This window comes from Phoca vitulina, unplaced genomic scaffold (assembly GCF_004348235.1).
Source record: "Phoca vitulina isolate PV1807 unplaced genomic scaffold, GSC_HSeal_1.0 scaffold21, whole genome shotgun sequence".
Classification (NCBI taxonomy): domain Eukaryota; kingdom Metazoa; phylum Chordata; class Mammalia; order Carnivora; family Phocidae; genus Phoca; species Phoca vitulina.
This window is the reverse complement of record NW_022589724.1, coordinates 13,739,271-13,756,991: the sequence shown is the minus strand read 5'-3', so window position 1 is coordinate 13,756,991 and position 17,721 is coordinate 13,739,271. Positions and strand designations below refer to the sequence as shown.

Here is a 17,721-nt window from a genome sequence, read left to right as displayed (position 1 = left end):
CCTCTCAGCACTGGCTTCTCTCCTAAGTTCCCCGCAGCTGCTCGGTGCTCCCTTCACCAGAGGCTCCCTCTGCCAAGGCCCCAAATCCATGTTCTTGCCCTTGAGCTGCTCGTCCCCTGCCTCTGCTCCTGCCCAAGTCCTCACCCACAGGGGCCTATGACCAGCCTGGGGGCTTTGGGAGAGAAGAGAGGGGTGCATCCCAGCTGCCACACTCTGGGAGGTGCCTGGCCTTTGGTTCTGGCTGGAAGTAGGCCCTCTGCCCTGTGGGGCCTCTGTCTTCACTGCAACGGCCCCACTCAGATGGATCTTCTAGGCCTCAGAGACACTCTCTCCCCTCCACCACCCAAACCTGGCCATCTTGCTTCTGGTTTTGCCAGGGAGAGGGGTGAGAATATTGCTTTTCATGAGAGGGCTTGGGATCATCTGTGGATTTCTGTCACCCACACGTTCACAGTGCTCACCTGTGTGGATGACCAAGATCACCCACAAGATTCCCGCTCTTGCAGGAAGCCTTAGGGACCAAGCTGGGCTAAGGGAAGGGCCTATCCTAGCTCAGCACCTCATCACTGGACCTAATAAATGCCTAATGACCAAATAATGAGGTGGTCCCTGCCACCTCAAATGGCCCCAGGCCCACAGATGTGCTGAGACCTTGGGACACAGTCTAGTGACGTGGCCCCTCATCACCCCCACCCACACACCTCCCTACCTCCAGCTCATCATATACCTTCACGAAGGGATCACAGATGCCAGGCTCTCTGCTCATCAGGCCTTTGCCTTCTATAACTAAAGAGAGAATGGAAATGTTGGGGTGGGTGCCTGGGCAGGAAGGATTATCACGAGCCCCTAATGTGCGTAACAGCCATTGGCTATTAACCCCCTCTGGTCTAGTCCATTCCCACCATCTCCCACACATGGGCGGCACCCTCACTGAGACATTGCAGGGCGCATTCGATTCCTTGAAACTTAACAGCTGAAAGAACATCAAATTTATCAAGTTTAACCCCTCTTTTAATGGGAAAGATGAGACTGTAGGGGGACCCAGAGATAGTAAGAAACGTGCCCAAAGTCACAGAGCAATCAGAGCGATGGGTAAGCCAGAGCTGGGTTTGAATCCCTATCTCCTGACTCCCAGTCCGGTGCTCCCTCCTCCACCCGAGTCCGCCTCCTGGGACGGAGGGGCCAGGCTGGAGAACTTACCCTGCCCCGTCGGCTGCGCTGGGACTGCGGGACGGTATGGCAGAGCAGGCAGAAGCCTGGGTCCAGAGACGGGCCCGGGGCCCTGGGGCCGCAGACCCGCACAAACACCAGCTCCGACACTTACTAGACGGGACAGTGTGAGCAAGTAGCTTCATCTCTCTGCCACTGAATTTGCTATTTTTCAATGGAGGAGTGATCGTAATGGGTCAGGGATCACGACACCCACTTCACATGAAGGTGTGCTGGCTGAATGAGATGATGTGTCTAAAGTGCTGAGGAGAGGGCCTGGCAAGCACGTAATTGCTGAAAGAAGGTTTGCTAGAGAAAAAGTAATAAAGGCAAGGGATAGGTGGCAGGTGAGGCGCAGGCCTGATCCTGAATGTAAGCACTGCCTGTTTGCCTGCGGTCTGCAGAAATCAGACAGAAGCGGAGCCTCTTTGCTCTTTTCTTTTCTGTTCATTGTGGATTGAGGCCTAGGGTTTGGCTTGGACGGGGCTCCTGTAGTCTGAGGCATGAGGCCTGTGAAGCCAAAGGGGAGAGAGAACAGGCTGGAAGGGATGAAGAGCCCTACGACTGGGGTGAAGCCAAAGCAAACCACGCAGGACAAATGAAGTGGTGGAGGCCAAGATGCATTTTGCAAAATCTGTTTGCACAGCTGGAGTCAGGCTCTGGCCCGCAAAGAACCCTCCTCTGCTGGTCCTTGGGAACGTCACCTTGGGCCCCCCAAGGCCAGGACCGGAGGACCCCAGGCGCCTGCTGGTCTATGCTGCCTGGTGTCCTAGCTACCAGTCCTGTGTGCGTCCTTCCTCTTGAGGGCGTGGTCACGGGGGGGGGGGCAGGTTCCCGGCCTGAGGAAACCCCGGGTCTCCCTGCCCACCCTCCCTGCTGCCCATGCAGGTGCGGCAGACATGGTTCCTGCCCCACTGCATTCCGGGACAGCCCAGAGTGACGCAGCGTAGTCAGGGCTGTGTGAAGGACACAGAGGAGGAAGCAACATACTCAGGTAGGTCAGGAGGGTGATTCCTGAAGGGGGAAAAAATGAAGCAAAATGAGCCTTCCTTCCTGAGCCTTAATGATGATGAAGGCAGGCATATTTCTTGCAAAATCAGAGGGAGGGAGAGTTATTTTTCAAAAGGAATTCAAAAACAAGGCAGGCAACTCCAGGCACAAGAGACAGTGGGGTGCAGAGGCTCAGAGGCATGAGCAAGCATGATGCCCTCAAGGGGGTGCATGTAACTGGACAGAAAAGGGAGTGCAGAGGGGCGCCTGGGTGGTTCAGTCGTTAAGTGTCTCCCTTCGGCTCTGGTCGTGATCCCGGGGTCCTGGGATCGAGCCCCACATCGGGCTCCCTGCTCAGCGGGAAGCCTGCTTCTCCCTCTCCCACTCCCCCTGCTTGTGTTCCCTCTCTGTCTCTCTCTGTCAAATAAATAAAATCTTTAAAAAAAAAAGGGGGGGGGCGCCTGGGTGGCTCAGTCAGTTAAGCGACTGCCTTTGGCTCAGGTCATGATCCTGGAGTCCCAGGATCGAGTCCCACATCGGGCTCCCTGCTCAGTGGGGAGTCTGCTTCTTCCTCTGACCCTCCCCCCTCTCGTACACTCTCTCTCTCACTCTCTCTCTCAAATAAATAAAATCTTTAAAAAAAAAAGGGGGGGGGGAGTGCAGGGAGACTTTAACAGCAAGGGCCACACAGGCTGGAGAGATAGGCAGGGCTTGCTGGGCTAAACAGAAGAGTCCAGGCAGCAAAGACCACGATAGAAGCTCAGTAACTACATGTGTGCTGGGTGGAAGGACAAACAAATGGATAAATGGACAGGTAAAGTGTAAAATCCTCTGGGTGGCCCATGGGAACCTTCACCGCCTGGCCCCATACTCACTGTGGAGCAGCAGAACCCGGTCCTGGGCATCGACTGACAGCTTCAGCTGACCTAAGGAGACAACAACAGAAGCAACTTCACCTCATCTTTTGTTGGGTGAAAGATGGGGTAGCAGTGATGGGAATGCTCTTTTGTTCATGTGAAGTGATTCAAATATCCATACGGTCTCTGAGTTGGGAGGGAGCTTGGAAGCCACTTAGTTCAGCCTCCTCATAACATCGGGGGTCCCTTCTGTAATACCTCCAGCAGTGGCTCTCCACCCTGGGCTTATACCCCTCTGGTGATGGGGAGCTCACTACTTTACAAGGCAGCCCAGGTTAACGCTGGGGAGCTCTCTCTGTTGGACAGTTGGAAAAGTTGTTGCATCCCCATAAAGACAAGCCCAGATTGGAGAGTTAAGGATCCTGGGTCTTGGTCAGCAGTCCTTGGGGGTCAGGGGGTCAAGGGGGAGGTCAGGGCAAGCCCTCCACTGTGACAGACAGCTAGTTGTGTTCTGGAAAGGCAATAACAACACAAGGGCAGGGAACAAATGATCTGGGGGAAAAGGAAAAGAAAAGAGATCAGGTGTGGGCAGAGAAATCCTTCAAAGTCAGTGCTACCACCCTCCACCATTGCACAGAACCCTGATCTCCCTAAAGAAAAACTGACCACTGGCATAGAGCCATGCTATGTGTGGTCCGAGAACCACCAGCATCAGAAGCATCTGGATGATAGCTAGAAATGCAGAATCGCAGGCCCCCGCCCCAGGCATACTGAATCAGAATCTGCACTTTAACCAGATCCCCAGGGAGGCACAGGTGCATTAAAGGTTGAGGAGTCCCGGACTAGCGCACACTAACGGGCCTCTGAGCATGTTTATAAGCTTGGAAAAGGCCTTCTTAGCAAGACACAAAATGCAGAGGCACCAAGGGAAGACAGACAACTCTGACTCCATACGATTTTTCAATGTCCATTACAATGAAAGATATCATAAACAAGGTTATGAGACAACACAATAGAAAAATAGACAAAGGTCCTAAACTGCAAATGCAGAGAAGACAAAACAGCCAATAAATGTATGAGAAGATGCTAGGCCTCACAGGGATCTGGGACATGCAAATTAACCATAAAATACCATTTTCCTTCAATCTGCTTGGCCGATCGTTTAAAAGACAGATAATGTTGGGGCACCTGGCTGGCTCAGTCCGTAGAGCATGCGACTCTTAATCTCAGGGTTGTAAGTTCGAGCCCCACATTGGGTGTAGCGATTACTTAAAAATAAAATCTTTAGGGGCGCCTGGGTGGCTCAGTCGTTGGGGCGTCCGACTCTCGATCTCAGCTCAGGTCTTGATCTCCAGGGCCATTGAGGTTAGGCCCTGCGTTGGGCTCCACACCACTTAAAAAACAGTAATAATAAAATAAAAATCTTTAAAAAAAGAGAAGGATAATGTCAAATGTTGGTTAAAAATGTAAGAAAACAGGTACTCTCATACCCTGTGGGAGGAAGTGTAATGGAGGGTAATTTCTGGCAATATCTATCAGAATTCAATTGTGCATGTCCTTGAACCCAGCAATTCTACTTCGAGGTAACCATCACAGACAAAAACCGCACAGCTGAGCACGAGGCTGGCGCTCCAGCCCTGTTTAAAATGAGGACAAATTGGAAACACCTGAAAGGGCCATCAGTATGAAAATGGTTAAATGGGCCATCTCTAGCTGTGCTTGGAATAGTAGGGGCTGTTACCAAAAAAATGGGGGAACTCTGTATGTCCAGGCAGGGGGAACATTGTGATAAGTTTTTAAGAGAAACAAGCAAATTGCAGAACAATACAGATGACATATATTTCTACATGTGTGCGCGCACGTGTGTGTGTGTGTGTTCTGAAAGGATGCCAAAGGAAAAACAGGGATTGCCTCTAGAATTGGAGGGAGGGAAGTCAAGAGGAATTTAAATCTATCGCTATTGTTGCTTCAACAATACAAACTATATGAACTATAGCACTTCTATAATTAAAAATAAGAAGAGGTGGAGTGCCTGGGTGGCTCAGTCAGTTAAGCATCCAACTCCAGATTTTAGCTCAGGTCATGATCTTGTGGTCATGAGATGGAACCCCAAGTCCGGCTCCACACTCAGTGAGGAGTCTGCTTGAGATTCTGTCTCCCTCTCCCTTGGCCCCTCCCCCCCACTCCCACTTTATTTATTAATAAATAAAATATTTTTAAAAATAAAAATTAAATTAAAAATATGAAGAGGAGGGGCGCCTGGGTGGCTCAGCCGTTAAGCGTCTGCCTTCGGCTCAGGTCGTGATCTCAGGGTCCTGGGATCGAGCCCCACATCGGGCTCCCTGCTCGGTGGGAAGCCTGCTTCTCCCTCTCCCACTCCTCCTGCTTGTGTTCCCTCTCTCGCTGTGTCTCTCTCTGTCAAATAAATAAATAAAATCTTTTAAAAAAAATAAATAAATAAGTAAATAAAAATATGAAGAGGAAATGAAAAAAGAAGGGAAGGGGGGAGGAGAAGAGAGGAGGAAGAGAGGGAGGGAGGGGGAAGTGTGAACATAATGGAAGGGCCAGGGCTGGAAAGTATGTGAAGAATGAAGAGTTCTTCCCCTGGCTTTTCTAATTTTTTTAAAGACAATATAAAAACAAAACAAAACATCAAGTCATCCTCACAGATGCCCAGTGGCCCTTCAGCATGGACAGAAGAGAGAAGGATCATACTCCTCTTCCTCAATGACATGTTGAAAATCTTTCCTCAGTCCAGTGGACTCTTCCTGGAACCTCAAGAAACCAATGAACTTGGGGCACCTAGGTTGCTCAGTCATTAAGCATCTGCCTTCCGCTCAGGTCATGATCCCAGGGTCCTGGGATCAAGCCCTGCATCGGGCTCACTGCCCCACGGGAAGCCTGCTTCTCCCTCTCCCACTCCCCCTGCTTGTGTTCCCTCTCTCACTGTGTCTCTCTCTGTCAAATAAATAAAATCTTTAAAAAAAAAAAACAAACCACTGAACTCAATCCACCTGGTGGACATGTACTGGGGAGGCAAGGAGGATGGGGCAGGGCCTCCCAGCCTGCAGCAACCCCACACAGCAACCAGAAAGCCCTTGCATCCATGACAACCCTGTCTTACAGTCATCAGCCTCTGCTTGATCACCTCTGGTGATGGGGACCTCACTTCCTACAATGGGAGCCCTTTTTCTTTTGCAATAGCTCTGACTGTTCAATGTTCCATCTTATACTGAGCCAGAAATGGCCTCTCAGTAACTTTTATTGCCCAGACATGGTTCTGCTGTCAGTCTCTGGGCTCTCTCCTCTAGATTTCAAGCTTGAAATCCACCACTCCTTGTGGCACAGTGAGACGTCCCTTCATCATCCCAACTGTTTATTTCTGGACAGGCCCTATGAAACTGGGACTGTGGCTGGGGCTTGTGCATTGCTGCTGGCTGGAGGAAGGCCAGGCAGGGTTCAGAGAACAGAAAGGAGGGAAATTCTGAGCAGTTCCCCAACCCCTGGGACCTGGAAACCACTTGCTCCCCACACTTTGGGGGTGTTTAAACTATAAACCCAGGCAATCCAGACTCCAGCAAACCCTTGTCCAGCTCTTCACCCATCAGAAATTCCTGCTGCTCTCCTGCCCAGAACACAGATCTCAGAAGCCCGGAGGCCTGTTCCAGTTCCAAGCCCTGACTACTGTCCTCTATCTCAGAGCCACATTGTCCCCTGGCTGCAAGGTGGGGCTAATAACAGGGGTACTGCACTTGCCAAGCTGTGTGTGAATCGGATAATGCTGGAGGGTGAGGAGGTCCTTGCATGAAAGGCGCCAAGAGAACCCATGGCATTATTAGCTCAAGATCTGAGCAATTACCACTATGGGGCCCTCTAGAGCTGAGAACTCTCCTACAAAACCTGTGCGGGATCCAGAGTGGGGTAGGAGAAGGCTTTGAAACAGACAAAAATGGCTAGCAGCCACAGATTCAATCTCATGAACCCCAAGGCGACTGTTTAAACCCAAACATTTTTTCTGAATCTATTATGAGTGCAAAGGCAGCTTTGGCCTGAACATATTTGGCTTTCCGAAGCCGTGGGGGCCACGGAGCCACACGACACCATCATCTACCCGACAGCTTGTTCACAGAAATCAGGATGGACAGGGAAATACAGATCAAAACCACAATGAGATCCCACCTCCCACCAGTCAGAATGGCTAAAATGAACAAGTCAGGAAACGACAGATGTTGGCGAGGATGCGGAGAAAGGGGAACCCTCCTACACTGCTGGTGGGAATGCAAGCTGGTGCAGCCACTCTGGAAAACAGTAGGGAGGTTCCTCAAAAAGTTGAAAATAGAGCTACCCTATGACCCAGCAATTGCACTACTGGGTATTTACCCCAAAGATATAAATGTAGTGACCTGAAGGGGTATGTGAACCCCGATGTTTATAGCAGAAATGTCCACAATAGCCAAACTGTGGAAAGAGCCCAGATGTCCATTGACAGATGAATGGATAAAGAAAATATGGTGTGTACACACACACACACACATATACACACAATGGAATATTACTCAGCCATCAAAAAAGAAAGGAAATCTTGCCATTTGTAATGACGTGGATGGAACTAGAGGGTATTATGCTAAACAAAATAAGTCAATCAGAGAAAGACAATTATCATATGATCTCACTGAAATGTGGAATTTGAGAAACAAAACAGAGGGTCATAGGGGAAGAGAGGAAAAAAATTAAACAAGACAAAACCAGAGAGGGAGACAAACCATAAGAGACTCTTGGTCACAGGAAACAAACTGAGGGTTGCTGGAAAGGAGACGGGTAGAGGGATGGGGTAACTGGGTGATGGACATTAAGGAGGGCATGTGATGTAATGAGCACTGGGTGTTACATAAGACTGATGAATTACAGACCTGTACCTCTGAAACCAATAATACATTATATGTTAATTTTTTTAAAAAAAGGAAAAAAAAATCAGGATGGAGACATCTCCCAGCACAAATGGTCGCTAGTTCCACTCGACAAACGTTAGCCAGGCACCTGCATGGGGCCCTGAGTCAGGAACGACAGATCTGAATGGCCGGGTGCCTGCCGCCAGGGAACACACAGCCCAGTGACTAGGGCAGGAGCATGGGCAAGGCTAAAAAGTAGAACTGGAGCACAGGATGGGCCTGGAGCAAAGACTGACTCGGAAATCTGAGGAGTCTGCCTAACTCCCCTTGCAGATCCTCTCCTCCTCGGGGAGAGCCAGCGTGCCCTCTACCCAGTTACAGCAGAGAAACCAAGCCCAGCAGACCAGACTCAGGCCCCCAGTGAGGGACACACCCTCCCCCAGCCCATCCATGGACTCACAGATAAGGGCAAAATGAAGAATGAGTCCCCACGCCCCAACCCATTTGGCCACTCCTGTCCCTTCTGCCTTCCCCCCCTCCTTAGCCCATTCCATCGAATGAATGTGTCTCAAGGGCCCTGAAGTCATCTTGCCCAACCTCCTCAACTGGAAGCCAGAAGAGTCATGCCCAGATATGGAAGGTGACTTGCCCTTGGCCCAGAGTGACCCGGGTAAGGCAGCCCATAACGAGATACCAGAATGCTGCCCCAACTCCAGCACTCTGGCCTGTACACCGAGCCGGTCTTCCAGACCATTAATGTGCACCCCTGCATCTGCCAATGCAACCCTGGAGTTCAGGAGCAGAGAGAGCCATCAGGCACAGGACCAAGTGCCACAGCTTTGCTTCGGAAGCCAAGAAGCCAAAAAGAGGGCAGGCTCAAAGAAATGTCCCCAAGTCTAAAGAAATAAACCACTGGGTAAGGGGGAAGTCAGAATGAATCCCTGGGGCCTTCAGCCAATCTAAGTAACCAAGCCCCTCACCTGCCCCTCCAATCTCTGATCTTGTCAATAGCCCCACTTTCTGCCCAGGGCCAGGGAGTGGCCTATGAGAGTGCCCAGGAATGTCCAGGCTAAAGGGCCTGAAGCCATCCTCATTGGGGTATTCAAGGGCCGTGGAGAGGGCATGCCCCCCAATTCCCATGGAGCTGCAGTTGGGCACTCTGTCTGCAAAGGGAGGTAGGACCCAGAGAGGCTGCAGAAGTACGTGGGAGCCAGGGCCCAGAGACAAAGGGAGAACAGACGGGCCACACGTGACAGGAAAAACACTGGGTAAGAGTGAGCTTCAGAAGGCACAGAGAAGGCCCTGAACCCAGATTCTGCTGGCACAGGACCTCGGGGGATTCAGACTCACTGGGCCCCGTAGAAAAAAAGGGCATGGAAGCCAGCTAAAGAAATTCAATCTGGCAGACCCTACTCTGCGGAGGACCACAGGAAGATGAACTCTGACTCTCAGGACAGAGTCGGGGAGAGACATACTCAAAACACGAAGCAAGAAGCTGGGGGCTGCACACCACAGCTGGACTCGGGGATCCTAGAGGGAGCTCACGGAACCCTGGGGTATGCAGAGAATACCCCTATGAGGGACTTGCCTGGCTGGCATGAAGCCATGGTCAACCCAAAACCCAGTTCACCTCAAAAGCAATTCCCCAGTCAGGAGTTACCATGTGTTGAAAGCCACAGGAACGGGGAGGATGTCAGGACAAATGTACAAAGGAGGCCGGGTCTCCATGGAGCCTGGCCAGCCACCAACACTCACAGATTTCCCCTCCATTTGTGGGGACGAGTCTGTACCTCAAGCGGTGTGTGCAGGAGAGTGGGAGGGAGGCACCCAGCTGTGAGGCACCCCTCTCTCTGTGATCCTGGGCTGTCTGACCCACAGGGCAGCCCGACCAAGGCTCAGAGAGGGCTATGTGTGTTTACTGATTGCACTTTCTGCCCTCTGAAGGAGATGTGGCAGGCTGCAGGAGTGTTGGGGGAATGGGAGCCATCCAGCTCTGGGGATGCAGCCCTGTGGAGCCTTTCAAGCGACTGTTCTTTTGAAGCGGGAGAATCTTGAGTTCCATTTGGAGAAACAGCCTGGCTGATGCTGGTGCTTGCTGGCGGAAGGAGGCCTGCAGAGCCCAGGGGGGCAGGGGGCTGAGTGGTGAGATAAAGATGATGATGGGTCAGTGTGACTCCTCTCTTCTGATTCTCCACTTCCTGTGTAACCCGATATTAATGTGGCTTCCCAAGCGGTTTTTCCTTCCAGGAATAGATTACTCTCGCCAGCATATGTCAGCTAACTTCTTGGCAGCAGAGACCCTGAGCAAAAACCACCCAGCGAAGCCATTCCCAAATTCCTGACTCACAGAAACCGGGACATACTAAATGTTTGGGTTTTTTAAGCCAATAAGTATTGGGGAACTTTGTCATGAAGCAATAGGTAATTAATACAGAGCCATATTGCCTCCACAACCAGGTGACATAAACCTGATCTCAGCGCTGGGACAACTTTTCAATTTTTAAAACTGTTAAGAAAATACAGTTCTAAGATAAGTCACTGTATTATGACTAAGGAAACAAAAGGCCTTCCATTTGTGAGGTCCTTCATTGTTCTCCCTAAAGAACTGTGATAGATTCAAACCAGACTCATTACCAATTCAACCGTGAAATCTGGAATTGTCCCACATTAACCCACTGACGGCCCAGCACATTCACGAAAATGCTTCACCCGCAGAGCAAATGGTTTTCTTCTACACACATTCGTGTACGATACCACAATATATAGAAAATTCACGTTATTCTTCCCTTTCGCAATTTTCCTTTAGATTTTATTATAATGATTTTAATTCCAAAACTGTCAGTTTTGCCACGTTTTATAAATGACTTGCCACTCTTACCTATTTCATATTACAGACTTTTTCTCCATAAATATGTTATGTTATAATGATGAGCACCTGTTACATCCTTGCTGATGGCTTTAAGCCACACCATGAAATCAGTGATTTATTTTCATTATGTCTTACAGTTACTTTTTTCACTATCAAAGTTTTCCAGCAGAACAAGTCTAATACGGAAAACACAAGGGAGGAAGCCCAGAAGGAACCATGAGCAAAGCGTGGGTTTTGGAGTCAATAAGACCTGGCTTTGATCCTCGGTCCACCACTGATGATGCTGAATCACTACATCTTCGTCTCCTCATCTGTACAAAGGAAAGAAGAAGAATCATACAGTTCTGGGGGGGGGGCTCTTGTAAAACTGGGAACTAACATACACGGAGAGCCTGGCAAATAGTAAGCACTCCCACTGATAGGACAAAAGGGAGGATGGAGGGAAGGAAGGATGGAAAGGTGGAAGGAAGGGAGAGAGGGAGGAAAGGAGAGGAGATGAAAAGTAAAAATGTCTCAGAAAAATTAGAAAACACACATAGGGGACTTCTATTTCTGGGATGACAGACCCACCGAGGAAATCTAGAAGAGCTGGACAAAATATTTAAAAGCAGCTTCTTGGAGATACAGCAAGACTACGGAGGAACTATGGAGCAGGCTCTGGGGGCAGGGAGGTCCATGGAATGAAGTTTAATGTTTTCCTGGGCTAATTTTCTCCTTGGGGTGTTTTCAAATTCCAGAGAGATGACGGAGAAGCTGAGAGGCTGAGCAGAGTTTCTGTCTGCCTCACAGGGCAAGAGGAATAGGAGTTGGAGACCAGGGTCTGTCAAGAGTGGGGTCCTTCTGGGGTGCCCGGGTGGCTCAGTCATTAAGCGTCTGCCTTCAGCTCAGGTCATGATCCCGGGGTCCTGGGATCGAGCCCTGCATCAGGCTCCCTGCTCCGTGGGAAGCCTGCTTCTCCCTCTCCCACTCCCCCTGCTTGTGTTCCCTCTCTCGCTGTGTCTCTCTCTGTCAAATAAATAAATAAAATGTTTAAAAAAAAAAAAAAAGAGTGGGGTCCTTCTGAGCCCTGACCTTTTGGGTCAGAACCCTAAAGGGTTGTTCCTCAGAAATACATGAGCTGTGATGAGATGCAGTTCAAGGGACTGCAGCACAATCTCAGATAATCCCAATGCCTAACATCTAGATTATCCCAGATCGCTAGTGACCTCAAGCACCTGAAAAAAGCTAATAGCTTTTTTTTTTTAAGATTTTATTTATTTATATGAGAGAGAAAGAGAAGGAGTGGGGGGGGGGGCGGGCAGAGGCAGAGGGAGAAGCAGACTCCCCACTGAGCAAGAAGCCTGACGATGTGGAACTCGATCCCAGGACCCTGTGATCATGACCTGAGCCGAAGGCAGACGCTCAACCAACTGAGCCACCCAAACACCCAAAGCAAATATCTTTTTGAAGGAAGATATCATCCTAGGTCCGCACCAAGAAGCAAAATAACAACTCTGTGCCTGCCATTTGTAAGAGACACAGCACGCCTAGAACATAAAGAAACAGAAAGATTGACAGAAATAAGATGGAAAAAGATATGCCAGGCAATTCATTGTTAACCAAAAGAAGGCTGGGTCGCTATGTTAACGTCAGGAAAAGTTGACTTTCTCTCCACTAGAAATAAAGAAAAGGCTTCGTAATAATAAAAGTTTCAATTCACTACTAAGATAAATAGTTCTAAATTTGTATGCTCTTACAATCGCTTCAAAATATATAAAAGAAAGACAACTCTAATGATAAAGAGACAAATGTCCAACCACAGTAGGAATTTTAACATACCTCTCTTGGTAACTGATAGAACAAATTGGGGGAGAGGGGGGATATCAGCAAGGATGCAGAACATTTGGACAACATAATTAGTAAACTTGACCAAAATCTGACATATACAAAAGAACACTACACCCAACTACTGCAGAACTTTTCAAGTACACACAGAACATTTATAAAAACTGACCATATCTGGGCCATCAAAGGAGTGAAAGGATGCAGAGTATATTCTCTGACCAAAATAGAAAACAAAGAATAAAAATATTAACAGAAAATCCCCACTATTTGGAAATTAAGAAACACACTTCCAAATCACCTAAAGACTTGAGAAAGTAGGACTATGAAAATTAGAAACTATTTTGAACTGGGGCACCTGGTGGCTCAGTCGTTAAGCATCTGACTTCCACTCAGGTCATGATCCCAGGGTCCTGGGATCGAGCCCCACATCAGGCTCCCTGCTCGGCGGGAAGCCTGCTTTTCCTTCTCCCACTCACCCTGCTTGTGTTCCCTCTCTCGCTGTGTCTCTCTCTGTCAAATAAATAAATTTAAAAAAAAAATAGAGCAGAATTGGAAAAGAGAACAAAAGGACTCTCGACAGGTCAGAAACTGAGAATTTCCAAACACTCCCAAGCAAGCAGACCCTAAATGACAGGAAAGCCAGTGAATGCTGAGGACCCCGACCAGCAAATGATGGGCCCCTGAGAAGTCTTCAGCGGGGCTTCCAGGCCAAGCCCAGGGTGTGGCCCGGGCGCTGAGCGGCACGGCCAGCCAGGGGCAGCTCGCGGGGCCAGATCGCGGCCTCGGGCTCGGGGCCTCGCTTCCCGCTGCCCAGCAGGCCGAGCAGCTGGCTGGCATCTGTTCCACAGAAAACACATTTGTCATCTCTGGAGGACCTGGGTTCTAGGCCCAGTTTACATACTCCCCTCTCCTGAAGCCAGAACACTTCCGTGTGGTCAACTACTGGGGGACAAGGCTTTGTACCCATGTGCACGCATCCACACATACACACTACTCTCCCTGGAAGGAAAACAATTTTGTCTCTTTAGAATTCCAGAGATCCGGGGCGCCTGGGTGGCTCAGTCGTTGGGCGTCTGCTTTCAGCTCAGGTCATGATCCCAGGGTCCTGGGATCGAGTCCCGCATCGGGCTCCCTGCTCTGCAGGAAGTCTGCTTCTCCCAATCCCACTCCCCCTGCTTGTGTTCCCTCTCTTGATGTATCTCTCTCTGTCAAATAAAATCTTTTAAAAAAAAAAGAAAAACAACAACAACAACAACAAAATAGAATTCCAGAGATCCTTTAAATGTTTGTGCTCGGGGTAAACCACCAACTAGGCACCACTTTCATCTGGTTCTACCAGGGCAAAGCCCACTCCTGAAGGCCAGGGGCTACCTGCCATGCTGGGGAAAGGCCAGCGAACTGGGGTAAACTTAGCAAAGACCTTCATGTTAGGGGAGTTCACAGTGGCTACCGAAGCTAACGAAATCCATAGCTTCCAAACCTGGCTGATCATCAAAATACTTCTGTGGCTTCTTACAATTACAGATTCTCACGCTACACCCTAGACTTATCAAGATCCTAGGAATCTATGTTGTTGTTGGTTTTTTTAAGACTTATTTATTTATTTTGAGGGAGAGAGAGAAAGAGAGAGCAGTGGGGGAGAGGCAGAGGGAGAGGGATTCTTAAGCAGACTCCATGCTGAGCACAGAGCCCCACACAGGGCTTGATCTCACAACCCTGAGATCATGACCTGAGTCGAAACCAAGAGTCAGTTGCCTGACCGACTGCGCCACCCAGGGGCCCCAGGAATCTGTGTTTTTAATAGACTCGCCAGGTGCTTCTGCCAAGCGACCAGGTCTGGTAACCACTGATACAAATCTTCATTCATGAGCAGACAAGCAAAGACCAATCCTTGCATGAAGAAAATCAGCAGCCTCAAAGAGGGGCAGCATTTTTCAAGGAAAGAGGACTGAAGCAGGAAAGAGGGCAGAACTTTCCAGTGTCGGATCTGTGTCCTCCGAGAGCCCTGAGAAGAGACTGTATAAGAGCAGGAGGCCCCCACCCCACCAGGTTCCTGCCTGCCCGCCGCACACTCAGGTCACAGTCACTGGTTCAAAAAGTAACCCTCCCAGATAACCATCCGACCCAGCCCTGAGGCCACGGCGGGGCAAAGGATCCAGTCCCAGCTGGTCTGGACACTCCCCAACTTCCCAGATCTGGCAGGATGATTAATTCAATAGAAGAATATGGACTGATGCTAGGAAACAGTCACACTACACCAGTAAGGAAAAGAAATGGATTCTAAAACTGTACATACTATATGGTCTCCATTCTTTTCAAATTATAGCACACCTCTACACACACACACAAGTCTGGAAGGATATGAACAAAATATTAACTGACAACGGTCTTTTCTAGGAGTCAGAGTACAGGTGATTTTTCACTTTCTTCTTTTCACTAAGTTTTCAACAATGAAGTCATCTTACAGTGATAGTAAGGAGGAAAAAACAATGAGCTATATTTTTACCTTTTTTAAAAAAAGGTTTTAGGGCGCCTGGGTGGCTCAGTTGGTTAAGCGACTGCCTTCGGCTCAGGTCATGATCCTGGAGTCCCAGGATCGAGTCCCACATCGGGCTCCCTGCTCGGCAGGGAGTCTGCTTTTCCCTCTGACCCTCTCATGCTCTCTCTGTCTCATTCTCTCTCTCAAATAAATAAATAAAATCTTTAAATAAATAAATAAATAAAATAAAAAAAGGTTTTATTTATTCATTTGAGAGAGTGAGCAAGTGAGTAAGCAAGAGAGCACAAGTGGCAGAGGGAGAAGCAGACTCCCCGCTGAGCAGGGAGCCAGACGTGGGGCTCGATCCCAGGACCCCAGGATCATGACCTGAGCCGAAGGCAGACACTTAACCGACTGAGCCACCCAGGCGCCCCTATATTTTTACTTTTAAATCAGGACACAGCTAAGGTAATAGAACCTCAAAGCTCCTTGACACTCTTTCCTGACCACCCCAGCCCCACCAATTCAGGTCACCCTGGAGACCTCCCTTGTCTGGTAGACTCCCACATCCCCGTGGGGTTAACAGGAACTGCTTCCAAGGGCTGGGGAAGTAAATGAGATAAAGCACTTGACACAAGGCATGGCACATGGTAAGTGTTCAGCAAATGGCGGCCACCTCATTACTCCCATTGTTACGTCCACCAACTGGACCAGCAAATTCCAGGATGCCAGACCACAGGCCATTGCTAGGGGCCAAGCCACCTCTTTTCTATCACTCCCTCTGCTCTTAGAGAAAAGGCAGTCTGTGAGGAACCAAGTGTGCTGATAGAGGTAAGCCTGAGAAAAGGAGAGCCAGAAGCCCAGGGAGGGCCTAACTCCTGGGCTGTTCTGTCGATGAAATCTGGGCAAAGTCCTGCATGTTGCAATAACTACCCCTTTATAACTACCTTTACAAAGAAAATTATATACAAATTAAAAAAAAAAAAGTGCTGGACAAGTCATCTCAAAAGGTACCAAGTCCGGCACTGGCTCACTGGGCAACCTTTCTCTCTCTGGATCTCAAGTCTCCACAGAGGAAATACTACCTGCGATCTACAGGGAGTTGCAGAGGAAACACAGAGCTGTGACGGGCCGTGCCCTGGGACAGGACTCTCATCTCTACTATGGCTACTTGAAAGGCTGGATTTGCCCAGACCCCTGGGGCAGAGGCTGCCCGGCTGTTATTTGGGGGAACCCAGGCGAGCCAGCAAGGGGTTTGGGAGCAGGGGCCTACTGCCCATTTCCTTCTATCTCAAGCCCCCAGGACAGGCCTGTGACCCTCCTGAGAGCCCAGTCTCTGCTGGAGAAGAGAAGCCTCCCATGTCCTCTGTGGGTCCGCCAGCCGCTGGCGCAGTCACTCTGCAGTCTCCAAGGTGAGCTGACCCCGCACCTGTCCTGTCCCTGAGCCAAAGGAAAGAGGATGGGGAGGAAATCTCGAGATGTAGTAACAAGACCGTGCTTCAACCCTGAGCGGCTGGCTAATGGGAAACTCTAGTGGTGCCGACCGGGTCTCTGAAAGATTAACCGGGTTGTGATTATTCCAGCCAAGCGAGGCAGAAGCGGCTGCACTTGGCACCACTGGCCGGCAGCAGGTGGTGCCCCGCGGCTTGCTCAGCCTGGGCCCGTACGCCCTGGGCCCCTCCTCCTGGGCACCCCCAGGAGGAAGGGACCAGAGGAGGGACCCGGGCGCCGGAGTGGGGTGAAGCAGCCCTGGCAGCCAGCCGTCGCGGGCACTTACCAAAGGTGGTGAGGTAGAAGGACGAGTCCGGGTGGGCACGCCGGCTCCCGAGGGAGACGCGGTGCAGGGAGCGCTCCATGGCGGCCCCGCTGCGGCCCGGCCAGGCCCGCCTGCAACCCGAGGCGTCTGTGTTGCTCCCCTGTAACCGAGGCAGCAGGCTCAGCCGCCCCCGCCCCGCGCCAGTGTCCCGGAGGCGGGAGCGGGAGGCCGGCTGCGGCGCGCGTTCGAATGGGCCGGCGCGCCGGGCCCTGATTGGCCCGCGCCGGTTTGAATGGGGAGGTTTCCACCTGACCGATCGGACGCCGGCCCCGGGGGAGGAGGCGCCCGCGCCCCAACCGCGACCGCAGGGGCCTCGGCTGCAGCCGGGGGAGGGGGCGGGTCCCTCCTCCGCGCTCCCGTCGGTAGTCCTCCCCGAGGAGCCAGAAGGACCGGGCCGCCACACCAGGGCTCCTGGCTCCAGGCTGGAAGTGCCAGCCCCAGGTGAGGCCCGCGGCCCCTGGCGTGTCCACGCAAGCGGGCTTGGCCTGCTCGCCCAGCTCCCCCAGGCCAGCAATTAGCCAGGTTTGTAACATGCTTTGAAGCTCAGACCTGTAATCACCAGACCCAAGCAAGCGCAAAGGAGCATCCTCCCGGCCCAGTGCAGTGGGGTTTGGAAAAGTGTTCTTCATGCTTGGACTGGCTGCCCCCACCAGGCTGCAGCCCCTTCCCAACTCTGCCCTCGCCATCTGCCCCTTGGATGGGAGCAGCCCGGCACAGGTCCGGGCCAAAGCAGCTTGCTCCAGCCAACCTCACAGCGCCCCATCTGCAGCCGTGAAACAGGAACGCAG

The 17,721-nt window shown here is 50.8% G+C and overlaps 1 protein-coding gene across 2 annotated transcripts in view; it reads right to left on the bottom strand.

Moving 5' to 3' along the window:
• The window catches only part of RGS3 (regulator of G protein signaling 3), a 116,388-nt gene extending 99,294 nt beyond the window's left edge, over nt 1-17,094 (bottom strand). For both annotated transcript variants that reach the window (XM_032418317.1, XM_032418321.1), the window contains exons 1-3: nt 16,895-17,094; nt 3,075-3,125; nt 728-786 (exon numbers count right to left, since the gene is read on the bottom strand). In XM_032418317.1, coding sequence (XP_032274208.1) covers nt 728-786; nt 3,075-3,125; nt 16,895-16,973 — 189 coding nt within the window. In that variant the 5' untranslated portion in view covers nt 16,974-17,094. The remainder of the gene's footprint in view (nt 1-727; nt 787-3,074; nt 3,126-16,894) is intronic.
• Between the last annotated feature and the right edge of the window lie 627 nt (nt 17,095-17,721).